General features: G+C 44.9%; 1 protein-coding gene across 6 annotated transcripts in view; it reads right to left on the reverse strand.

The window, feature by feature from the left end:
- LOC147650976 (uncharacterized) overlaps nucleotides 1-12612 on the reverse strand; it is a 233620-nt gene that overhangs the window by 5174 nt on the left and 215834 nt on the right. For 3 of the 6 annotated variants that reach the window (XM_086846069.1, XM_086846064.1, XM_086846066.1), the window contains 3 exons: nucleotides 10787-10861; nucleotides 9610-9681; nucleotides 9333-9401 (listed from right to left, as the gene is read on the reverse strand). In XM_086846069.1, coding sequence (XP_086702195.1) covers nucleotides 9333-9401; nucleotides 9610-9681; nucleotides 10787-10861 — 216 coding nt within the window. Of the gene's footprint in view, nucleotides 1-9110; nucleotides 9228-9332; nucleotides 9435-9609; nucleotides 9682-10786; nucleotides 10862-12612 lie in introns of those variants that run through there. The other 3 variants (XM_086846068.1, XM_086846067.1, XM_086846065.1) reach the window with 3 other exon arrangements.

The raw sequence follows: 12612 nt of genomic DNA on the forward strand, positions 1-12612 counted from the left end.
GTGGCCAGAGACAGCAACCTAGAGCACTCTTCTTTAGCCAGAGCATCCCTCCCACCCTTTTACCCTCCAATATGAACAATAACTGTATGAAATGAAACTAATTGCATGTTCAGCAGCCCATTGTTTAGCTGTCATAAAGGGATTTACATGTGTGGCTCCATTAAGAGTAATGGGTGGTCCCCTCCATGATCTCCATGGGCTCACAATGTAGAGAAGCTTGTTCTAACATTTCACTCATGAGAAAGGTCAAGAGCTGTGCTTTTCCTTCAGAGTGTTCAATATATTCAATTAAAATATACTGCTGTGTTCATCAGCTATTAACTGTCTTTGCAATAGCTGTAATTAAACAGGTGCTTCCCTGTGAAAGGAAATCTTTCAAGACAGATTCTGACATGTGGGGAGAGGAGAGGGGGAATTTCTCCAGTGTGGGTTTGTGTTGTGTCTCCACATGAATCCCTCACCCACTGGGTGTTTTCCTTTCCCTGTTGGTGGAGCAAGGATGGCTTGGAGATGATGGGCTGGCCAGGTCCAGGTCCTGGCATGTCCCTTCCCTGGGCACACTGGGGGTGAGCTGAACACCAGCAGCCCTGGATGCTTGGCAACCGAGGGGGGATAGAAGCAGCCAGGCAATTTCCTCAGCCAGGCAATTCACTTGCAGAATCATCATTTACAAAGTTCCACTTAGAGCCTCGGGGATAAGAATGGAGAATGAGAGGAGTCAGCTGCTCAGGAGAGTTTAACGAACTCAGAGATTTTAGAGGGTTTAGCAGCTGGTGGCCTCCAATTCAATGGGTGGAAGAGTTAAAAGCCACACACCCTGCTTTGAAAACTTCCACCAAAATGATGGAAAACCCCAAAAGGCAAGCTAGAGGAAAGCAGAGGAAGGAACTGAAGGAAGCAAAAAGAAATTACCTGGGCCAACTGTTCTAATTATATACACACAGCAGTCAAACAGTGATAGCAATTGTTGGCACTCTTAGGATGGATAGCAGGGAAACAGAGATACAGTAGAAAATAACACATATTAAGAAATTAGTATTCAATTATGCTAAAGAAGGGGGTGTGTATTTACATTAGTCAGAAATCAGGCATGCAGAGAGATGGGTGACAGCAGGGAGAAGTATAGCAAGAAAACCAGAGCGTGGTTGTGACAGGTTTCCCTGGTAGCTGTGAACAAGGGGGTGCTGAGCCAGGCGTGATACCACCAGCATTTCTTGGTTATGTCACAGCTTTTGGCATCTGACAGCATCCAACATGCAGCTGCACGAGCCTCCAGGCACAGGGATGGAGCAGGGCATGAGGAAATTCAGAGCCTTGGTGCACCATGTGCGATAAACTGAGTGTGCTTCCTCTTGCCATGGGGCTTTGGGGGACAGTAGAGCTCCTCTTACCATGTTGTACCAGTTGGTTTTGACCTCCTGTGTGTTCATGGTCTTCCAGGTCCTTTCATTAAAATATCCCAAACACAACTCCTTGTGTGTTTGCCATCGTCCCCACCAGGTTCCCTCAGCCCCTGTTCCTCTGCTGAGGCCTTTAATGCAGACAGGGAGTGATCAAAGTAAGCTGCAGACCAGTCCTTGAAAAAGCTCTCTTACCATTACTGGGCCCTATCAGCCGATTCATCACCTATTTCTGAGTTAATTAATCCTCATCTTCTCCAGCACGACTTACACTTAGATATTCAGAGCACAAAGGCAGGAGATTCACTGAAATCCTGGAGGAGGAGAACTGTTGGATTTCCTTTATCTACAAGATCAGTTAGGGATTTCAGGTTAATCTTGCTTGATAAATCATGTTGCATTTTATCCCATTTGCCTTCATGTCTCTGTAAATGGTCTTTCTTTCAGAAAAACGTGACCAAGCTCTGAATATTGGACCTGATCACTCAGCAAGCCCTTCTTAAATACCTGCATGGCATCAGACACACTCCTTGTACACAATCTCACCCCTGAGCTGGTAAGATGGTCAAGCACCCACCTGGAAAACTGCAGGAAAAAGACTGCCCACTCTGCTGTTGGGAACTCAAGCCTGCTCCTTAGGTGCCAAATAAACCCCAATAAACTATGTAAATACCCAAAAAAGTCCTGTTTCAGGTTCCTGCTGATCAGAAGCTATAAAACCCAGCTCAGCATGGGCTCATGTATTTGGAATTTGGAATTTCTGCCCTTCTTTCTTAACCTTCAGTTTTGCATTCAGTCCCTTTCCCATGCTGCCTGTAGTCGATGCTCCAAATCTTCCTCCTCATCCAAAAGCCAGGTATTTTTCCCACTTTGAGGAAGAGGCCACATAACCTGTCCATATACTCCTGCCCTGTGCTTTGAGCCAACAGCCCTCCAGTCTGCTCTTCTTGTTCTTTCTCATGCCCTGTTTGTGGAAGTTGTGCATTTGAATAGTCTTTCCAAGGTCTAAATTTAAGCAAGTTTTCTTTCATCCTTCCCTTCCTGACCTATTCACACAGCTTGCTTTATTGCCAAAGCTTCCTTCATTATGCCACTTAGATTCTGCTAATTCTTGGTCTTTAAAGAAGATATTTTTCTCCCAATTCCCCTTCCAGTTCCTTCCTAGAAGTTTTTTCCCTTTAAACTGCTCTGAAGCAGGTGGGGACCTGCTTGCTGTGCGACGATGCAGATGGTGGAGTTGCAAAGCTCCTTGGGTGGTCAAGCGCTTTATAAATTTCGAGCCAGAGATATGCAAAAAAAAAAAATTGGCCAAAAGAAAAGTCTTTCCAGGGAGCACAAAATCAACATAACAGCTTTGGCTATGTGTAGGCAAGAATGTTGCACTGCCTTGAGCTGCCCAGGTGTGCATGCCCCAGCTGAGTTTTCCAGGTACTGCCCTATCCTCAGTCTACTCCAGCAGCACTTGCAAACCCCACTGAGTCCTGAAACCAGAAGGGAAGGGAACACTGAATCCCAAGCCTCTCCTGATGTAAACCAGGCTGCAGATGATAAACAAACCATCAGTATCTGTGCTATAGACACTAAACAGAAGATTTCTAGTCAAATCCAGCAGCTGAGAAGCAAAGCATCCCTTTCCACCTGTGCGTCTCCTCTCCAAAGACCCAGCCATCTCTGCTGGCTCTGCCCTATCCTCAGCCACTCTCCAGAGTCACTTTTGGACTAGGCTGAAACACTGGCTGTGAGTAAAACAGTCACTGGAAAAGGGAAAATTAACAGTGGCAAGACAGCAAGCCCTGGGTGTGTGCACACCTGTGCATCTCCCACAGGACAGGCTGCAGCATACTCCATGTTTATCAGCTCTGAACACAGACAGATGCCAGGAAATGCTCAGAGACGTGGCAGAGGGGGAATTGAAATCTCATTGTTTATAGAGTGGCATCGAGGGACAGAGAAACAGACACAAATGCTCAAACACAAGCTCAGCCAAAGGTTGTTTCGGGCATTTAGTCACAGTTCCCTGAACAGGCAGCAGCAGCAGCAGCCCATAGAGATGGGGACTTCCCCCAGACCTTCTGGGCAGGTGAGATGGGCACTGCTGAGCACAGCTGAGCCAAGCACCACAGCCACAGCCCTCTGCAAAATGCTTATGTTCACTAGATACAGATATAGAAAGTTTTCAGATATTTATATACAGAGGTATTTACATAGCTAAACTCCAATGTTTTTTAATATTTAAAATGCATGCATATATATGCATATTTATGTGGCTATATATATATGTGTATATATATATATATGCCAGTTGTATCCATACATAAAAAAGACCTTTTAAAAGGTCTTTATATAGACACACATGCATGGATAACACCTTTCTAAATATATGCATACACATATATATTATATTGTCATACACATATATATTATATTGTCATATACTATATTATACTTACATATGTATTAGATATGTCATATAAACATAAATATATAAAGGTCTTTTAGAGGGCTATTTGTGGATATACATATATTTATATGCATAAATAAATATACTACATAAAATTATTATAAGCAATAAATGTGACTAGATATACATATACTATAAACCATTAAATTACCTAATATTATCATGCATCTCAAAGTATTGAGGAGCCAGTGCTGGGGGGGTGGTGGAAGGAGAGAGAAAGAGGCCAGGATGCACCTCGTATCATCCCACTTTGTGCCAGGAGAAACCACCCAAGTGCAAACACCAAATTTGCACATTTTATTTTAAATCCCCCGGCTGCTGCATTTGGGTGTGACAGGTGCCCTTACACCATTCTGCTCATGCTGCCCCCATCAGGAGCTGTGCTGTCTGTCTGTCTGTCCATCCAGGCCTGTGTGCTGGCCCCTGCCAGAGGCCCCCTGCTCACATGTGCAGCTGGGACAGAGGAGCTGTCATGCTGTGACATTTCTCTCTTTCTCTGGCAAAGGGATCCTACTGAAAGAAGTGAGGGAATAACATGAAAACCCCAGCCGGAGGCTGACAAGCAAACTGACATTAAGCAAAAAAAAAAAAAAAAGTAGTTGAGGTGGAAAGAAAAGCCTGGGTGGGTAGTTTAGATTTTGTCTACAGCTGCAAATATTTTGGGTGAGTCTTTCTGACTCCACATATGCACTTGCAGACGCTTCCACTCCTAAAATGCCAGGACAGGTATTTCCCCCTCTTTTCTGTCACATTAGCAGCTCTCCCTGAAGTGCAGCAGCTCTCCCACACCCAGATGAGCAGCAGTTGTTGAGGGAAGTTTGTCTCCATCTTTAGCTCCAGCAGCAGGAAGAGGTGGGCAGACAAGGGTTAGGTAACAATTTATTTATGAGTGACAGGGGTGTGCAGAAGCCTGGAAGAGGTTTTTTTCCAATTTTCATTAGGTGACAGACACTTTACAGGCAGTTCTGCTATCCCTAGGAACGTCAGTGTGAAATGGAGAGCTGGTGGCATTAACAGGCTGAGGTTTCTCTTTGTCCTCAATGACAAAATAAAGTGGAAAAATTTAAAATCTAAGCCATGAATGTTTTTAACCAGGAGCGCCTCCAGCCTGCTTTTATGCCAGCTCTAACTCTGGCTGGTTAGACTCACTGCTCTCTGCAGTGAGGCATGGGTTGAGCTGCTGGTGGACAGCACTGCTTTCCACTCAAACTATTTCTCACTCACTCAATTATATCCTGCACTTACACTTTTACAGAGAACAGATGTGAAGGCTTACCTTGGGACAGATACATTATGTATACAGCATTAACTTCACACCCATACAGTCCCCATTTTAATTACACAGCCAGTGGGGGACCCAGGATAGTTTGCTGGCAGAGCAGTTGGATTCATTAGCAATTCCCAAGACCTCAGCTATCTGCAGCATCCTCACTCATGCAGGCTGAGCTGCACTGGCAATCCAGCCCATGGCAGACAAGGATGCTCTTCCTGACTTCTGGGCAAACTGCAGTGCTCACCTCCAGGCTGGTACAAGCTTCAGCCTGAGTTCCATCTCAAACGTAAGTATTTTGGAAAAACCTTAATGTGATATGAAATGTGAGGCCAAAGGATTCTGAAAGGATATGAAAGACAACTTGGACATACATCACTGAGGAAGTTTGTTTGATCTCTGACCCCTGTCAGGGAAACATCAGTGTGACAGGTCCCTGCAGGCTGCATCTCACTGCTAATAAAAGCCTTTTAGAAACTCTCAGAGGAGGGGTTTGATCAGAGCCTCTTGCTGGGTTGAACAGGTGGCAAAGCACAAGGCAGGATTTGGTTTGTCACTGCATTACAAGCTCAGTGTGAGTGAGCAGTGCATGGCTGCAGCAAAGGGACACTGCAGGGTGCTGGGTGGCATCAACAGGGGCATCACCAGCAGACAAAAGGAAGTCATTGTCCCACTTCACTCAGTACTAGTTGGCCCACACCTGGAATATGTTCTCTGTTCTGGGCCTGTGACATAAAAAGGATGTGAACAGGCAGAGAGTCCAGAGAGAGGCTGCAGAGGTGAGCCAAGGACTGGGAAGGGCTGCAATGCGAGGAAAGGCTGAGAGAACTGGGTTTGTTCAGCCTTGAGAAAAGAAGCCTTTGAGAAGGCCTTTATATCCATGCTCCACTATTTAGAGGGTGGCTACAAAGAAGACAGAGACTCCCTTTTCACAGGAGTCACAGGAAAAAGGGAGGGATAATGAGTACAAATTACTTCTGGGAAGATTCCAACTACACACAAGAAGAAAATTTTTCATAGTGGGAGCAATCAGCCAGTGGGATAATCTCCCCAGGGAAGTGCTGGATTCCCTGACATTGGACACTTCTAAGATTCAGCAGGACAGGGTGATTGACCATCTTGTCTGACACTGCTTTTGCCAAAAAATGTTGGACCAGGTGATCCTTGAGGTCACTTCCAGCGTGGTGCTCTATGATTTGACACATCTCCTCTTTGTGTGAAGTGACATAAGAAATGTCCTTTTGCTCATGCTACAGTAAAGCAGGAAAAACTCTAAAAAAGCGGCATTTAATCCATCAAACCCACTGCATCACACCCAGGCAAGGAGACTTCTTCTGCAGTTGTTCCTTCCCAAGGTGAACAGAAAGAAGGGCCATTTTCCTGCTTTCTCCTTTAAAATTTTTCCAGGTGACAAGTGGATCTCCTGAACACTTTCCCCACAGCCACTTCTTGTTAGCAGGGCTGCCCTTCTCACTGCCCAGGGTGCAGCCACACTGTCCTCTGGTTCCAGCCCAGGAGAGAAATCATCAATATAAACGTCAGGTGAAATTAAAATTGTCCCTATGAGTTATTCTGTGACACAAGCTAGCACTGGCTATATTAAATCTTATTAATATTAAATTAATTCTTTTCCTTGCCTATAAACACAGAGTGTTATTGTGGAGCACAGAAGCAATTATTATCTGGGATGCTTCAAGGTACAAGTTTCAGCCGCATATTTGTTAGAAACAGAATGACAAATCTGTCACTGTTAGAGCCACTCTACCAGGACAAGAAAAATCCTGAATAAACTGCAATAGGTCAACAATTTGCCATAAATATCAGCTGAATCAGGAGCCTGAGGTTTCATCTCACAGGAAGGCTACTTATTATGTGCACAAAGAGCACTACCTCAGCAGAACACTGCCTTACTTACCGAGGGGCCAGCAAGGCGTGGCTCATCTTTCACTGCCTTCCACTCATTCAGCTCTAGTTTTTTGCTTAGTTACTGCTCCTCTGCTTTGGAAATGGTTGAGGAAGGACATGGGGGGAGCTTTGGGAATGGTGGGACAGGCAAACGCCTCTTGCAGCATTCTGCCCTTTGCAGCGGCAGCCGGTGGAGCACAGCAGTGGGCAAGACAGCTGAGCTGAGCATGTTTCAGCAGGCACAGCATTGACTGCTCCTCACAGGTGAGGTAAAAAGTAAGAGAGTAGGTCTCTCTCTGTTTCTTCTTGCTGGGGAGATGTTCTTCCAGCCAGGAGTGCTTTTGCAGGGGCTGCATGTCCTTGCTGTGCACTCCCCACATGGCTGGTATGGACAAGGTGGGGGCTGCCTTATTCCCACAGGACCCAGCACCGCTGGGACACACGTGGTATGAAAGGTCTGTCAGGCTGGTGAATAACAAGTCACCAGCTATCTGCCAGCTGCTCACCAGGTCATGGCTACGCTCCCTCAAGAGGCAGAAATGCTCTTGGTTCCATCCCTCTCAGAGTGACTGCTGATGACATTTATTCAGGTCATGACTTTCTCAGTGGTCCTAGGAGACCTGGAAGACAAAGCTCTCAAATAAAAGCCTTGGTGGCCTTTTGAAAAACTCATCTCTCTGTTTCCCTGCTCAAAGGAGAAGAGGGAAAAAGACCCCTTTTCTGAAGTTGTTGTGCAATGAGTCATTTGTGGTGCAGAGACGGGCCAGCTTCCCTCTCTGCGCCGCAGTGATTTGACTAATTACTTCTATCTGCTCCAGCAGAGGAGCAGCCTCCTCCAGCCTTTCCGCTGGGTGAGCCCTGTCTGTCAGCAGCAGAGAAGTGGGAAGTGATGGGAAACAGCATCCTTCTGCTTTGAGTGGTGGCATTTTGTCTGTCCCTTACCCCTGCTGGGTGGCAGGTGGCAAAATCAAGCTCAGTGCAACACTGGAGCCTCAAAAGTCAAGGCTGGGTAGATTGGTTATTCTGGGGCTGTCACACAGGTGTTGACATCCACCCAGCAGTCACAGTGGCCCATTTTACACCAGGCCATGTCTCCATATGGCCCTGGGCTCTGTGGCAGCGGGGGAAGGAGGATGCACAGCACATCCCTCTGGTGCTCCCAGCCATCAGAGCCCCCCCAGGCATGGAGCAGCCATCAGGCTTCAAGGGAAACAGTATGGAGTTTAGAGGCACTATTTTCTTTCAGCTTGCATCTGGTGAGTTCTTGTGGAGGATTTGGGGGCTGAAGGGTCCCAGGTCTCACTCCAAAACATCATCAGAAACATCTGGACAGGGGGCAAGAACAGGGACTCACAAAGGGCTTCTTCCAGCAATTCCAAAATGCTAGTCTCCTCTGAGCTGCTAAATAGGGCCCAGGGCTTCCACAGCTGTTCCTTGGAGGTGAATGTTATTAAAGTATATTAGAAGAAAAAGGCAGCTGCATATACAAACTGATTATATTTTTACACTTGTTTAAAATCACAACTCTGATTTTTAATTATAGTGGATCAAAGAAAAGAACTACATTAATCCAATGTAATCACGTGTGAGTTGAGTTGATAACAACATTGTATTTAATTGGCGGTAAGCTCAGGCAATGTTAAATACAAATGAAAAGCTCTGACACATTCTGAAGACTAATTAATATGACAGACTGGTAGCAAATGCATTGTTTATTAATACTAATTTCCAGTGGCTGGTTCAACACCATTTCATTGCCACAGTCCCCAGTGCTGTGTCCATCAATGCGTGATATTTAAAAGGAAAATTAAATATTATTTATTTTAAGAAGGAACAAAGCAGTTTAAAGATAATTAAATTATACATTTCAAAGACCAAGTTGCAGATAAAGAGCTTTAAAATATAGGATTTTTCTCTTTCCCCTTGATATGTGCATATAATTCACATTAATGTGCTACATCAGTGACAGAAGACACTTCTTTCTCTGCACATTTTAATGCAGTTAAAAAATGGAGATTTTTTTTCAGGGCTGACACAACTCTCAGTGAAGTAAACAGGATTATCCTCAGGACCCTGCCAAAACCCAGGAACTCATTGGAAGAATTTCTCTTGGCTCCCATGGACTCTCAATCACAGTCTAAGCTTTCCAGATCAGGACCTGTTATTTTCTTTTTTCAACCTTAGCAAGTACCTAGCAGAAATGAATACGATTAATTCAGGTAACGTCTTTTAAATACAGTGTCCTTAAAGTTTGCTAAGGCTTTCCAGAGATTCATGTGCATTAAAATTCTCCTACCTGACTGCACCACCTTCCACAGCTGGTTATGGACTGTAATGGCACGTATTTGTCACACCTTGTTACAGCCTTGGTCAATAGAATAATGGAATAATCAATCATCTATATTTTAGTGTGAGACAAAATAAATACAGTGCATAATAGTCAATCAGGTCTTCACCAAGGAAAAGTTGAACAATTACAGTGGTTGTCAGTGGTAAACTGCCTATGATAAGTATGCAAACATTGACCCCAAGTGTTACACTGAGAACATGGAAATTAAAACCATCTATCTTACTTGATTCAAAGTCTCCCAGATAACAAGGGTGGTATTTAAGGAAAACCTCAGCTGGACTTGGATTGCTTCTTTCTGTTAGATTAGAATTAAATTCAGCCAAAATTTAGAAAATACTGGTTTAATTAAAGATACTTCACTAGCTCATAAATTATACATCCTCTGTCCTGTTGCAAAGTGTAAGTTTGATATTAGGTGTCAGAGCGGCAGAGGATTCCTAAAGGTTAGTTCACATTTATGTGCTGTATAAGCAGACTTTTGGGGACGAAGGAGTAATTATTGAAATTCCCAAATTGCCTCAGTCTGCTCAGCAAGTGCAGTCTCCCAGATTTCAGCAAAAGCAGTGTTTTCTTCAGAAGCTTGGTACTAATATGCAAAAAAGGATGGTCAAAAAAGACCTTGGCCAAAAGCAGACATTGGCATGGAATCAAGCATGAAATATTAATAGATAATCATCTAGAAACTAATTACAAAATGTAAAATGTCCAGCTATCTTGCACAGACCACTGCAAGGAAGAGTGTTTCAGTTTCATTAGCACAGCAGCAGAAGGAGAATACTCGCAAAGTAGTTTTCTGAGCTTCCTACTGCTCATACCAATGTACATCTATGCTCGATAAAGCAATATTCATTTAAATTAGCAGCATAAAAAATAACCTAACAATGGTGGTAATAACTCACTGAAATATATTTGTCCTGGTTTCAGCTGGTATACAGTCAATTTTCTCTCAGAAGCTGGTACAGGGCTGTGTTTTGGATTTTGCAGGAAATAATGTCAATAATGCACGGATGTTTAACTGTTGCTAAGCAGTGCTTACTCTGAATCAGGGATTCTCAGTGTCCCATGCTCTGGCAGTGAGGAGCTGCATGAGGAGCTGGGAGGGAGCATGGCTGGGACAGCCATGGACATGCCAAGGGGATATTCCACATGCTCAGTGTGTTAACTGGGAGGAACCACTGATTGATGCTTGGGGACAAGCTGAGCATCCATCTGTGGGTGGGGAGAGACTGTACTGTGAATCACTTGAAATAAAATCATCCTGGTTTTTATTCCACTCTCTATATTCTTTTCATAACAGCAACAACAACAATTTTGTTGTTGTTGTTATTGTTGTTGTTAACATTGCTATTAGACTTTAGTTCCATTATTAAACTGTTCTTATCTCAACACATGAGTTTTACCTTTTTTCCAGGTCTCCTCCTCATCTCACTTGGGAGGGCAGGGAGTGAACAAGTGATGTGGTTCTTAGTTGCCAGCTGGAATTAAACAATGCCAATACTGTAGATACAAATAAGAAAACAAAAAAAAAAAACCAACCCAAAGAAATATTGAGAGCAATGCCTTCCTAGAAATTCTGGATTTCAGTGCACATTATTGGATCATCTCTAGGAACACAGATGAAAAATCCACCTTTGCATTACTCCGTCAGCAGTAGTGCCAGACTCTCCTGCCAACGTCTCCACACCAGGAATTGGATTGTGCCAGCACACATGGCTGTGGCAATCCTTCCCCTTCCTAATTGCAAGGCCAGGGTACAAAAGGCAGCCTTGCCCTGAGTGGAATTTAATCATGCATTTAATGTCACACTTATGTCCTGCCCATATCCACTGTGGTGAGCAAAGGGGCACAGCCATATCCACCTGCAATAGTCTCTGCTGAATCCACTGCCACGCTGCAAAGGCTGCCATTGCAGCCCAAAAGGAGCCTGACAAACACTCCCTCTGAGAGTGGGGCTGACCTGGGTAACACAGATCCTCAGCAGCTTGTGACCAGGAACAGCAGCATTTTCAACCAAGGTGCCTCCAACACACACTGGCAAAAGCTTGGCACTGAGACAGTGGGTAACAGATGCTCATCAGTGCTGAGGAACACTGCTGGAGGTAGAGATGGGAGAGGTAAACTCCCAGGCACCAGGGAATTTGGAGGAGAAGAAGAGACATTATTGATTTGCAGCATTGCTGAGAGGCTCCCTTGCTGCTAGGCAGCGCTGGCACTCAGCAAGATGAGACCCTCCATCCAAAGAGTGTCTGTGATTGCCTGAACCACTGTTGAAGACGCACATCAGTGCATCCTGAAACGGTTAGAAAAGCTCCTTATATATTGACCCAGCAATTAGCAGGCTGCTGGTGTCAGAACAGGGAGCAGAGCCCTCTGTGCAGCTCTCAGCTGCATCTACCACATTGCAGAGCTTTGCAGAGCCAAAGAAGTCCCGCTGAGATGGTTTCAAAAACCCAGAGCTGATTATTCAGGTAAGGCGTGATGAGATAAGCTCTGATATCATCAGAAAGGGTGCAAGGCACTGTCACACGAGGGAGAGAGATGGGAAGGATGTGAACTCTATTTAAGCAGTCCCACAGTGAAACAGTTTGCAGAGAGTGCACAACTTTCTGACAGATCTCTGTGAGCGGCTCCTTTGATTGCACTGCTCTGTGAAGGAGCACTTGTCACTTTTTATTGAAGGAGAGGGGAAGAAAGCAAAGCAGCTTGTTGCCAGGAGAAAAGATGCCATTCACTTTAAGTTAAAATATAGACAGTTGCAATGCCCTGGCTGCTGGTGATCGAGGACCAGCAGAAGTGTGAAGGAAGTATCAGTGCAGGGCAAGAGAAAGGAAACAGCAAGAGACTAAAGCACAGAGCAGGGAGGGATGAGGCTCAGAATCCCTGTTTGTAGCTGGGAATGCCTGACCATGCATGAAGGGAAAACAGCAGCTGTATGCCCTCCAAAACCAGGAGATCCCACCAGGCTGTTGAGATGCTGTTCCCATGACCCTCGTACCCAAACACCTGTAAGACACCTGGACTGGGATAAAACCCAGGCTCAGAATGACCCACTGCAGAGGATCTTTTTAAATCCCCTCCAACAGAAGTGCAGAGGGTTGTTTTGCATTGCCATACTGTGGCTGGTCACTCCTTATAGCGTTATCCTCACCCAGCAGGTGATGAGCTCCAATCATAATGGGGAAGAGCTGCAGCCCTGCACAGCCTGTCCTGCAGTCTCTGCCTTCCC

Source organism: Cyanistes caeruleus, chromosome 11 (genome assembly GCF_971803275.1).
Source record: "Cyanistes caeruleus chromosome 11, bCyaCae1.hap1.1, whole genome shotgun sequence".
Lineage (NCBI taxonomy): Eukaryota > Metazoa > Chordata > Aves > Passeriformes > Paridae > Cyanistes > Cyanistes caeruleus.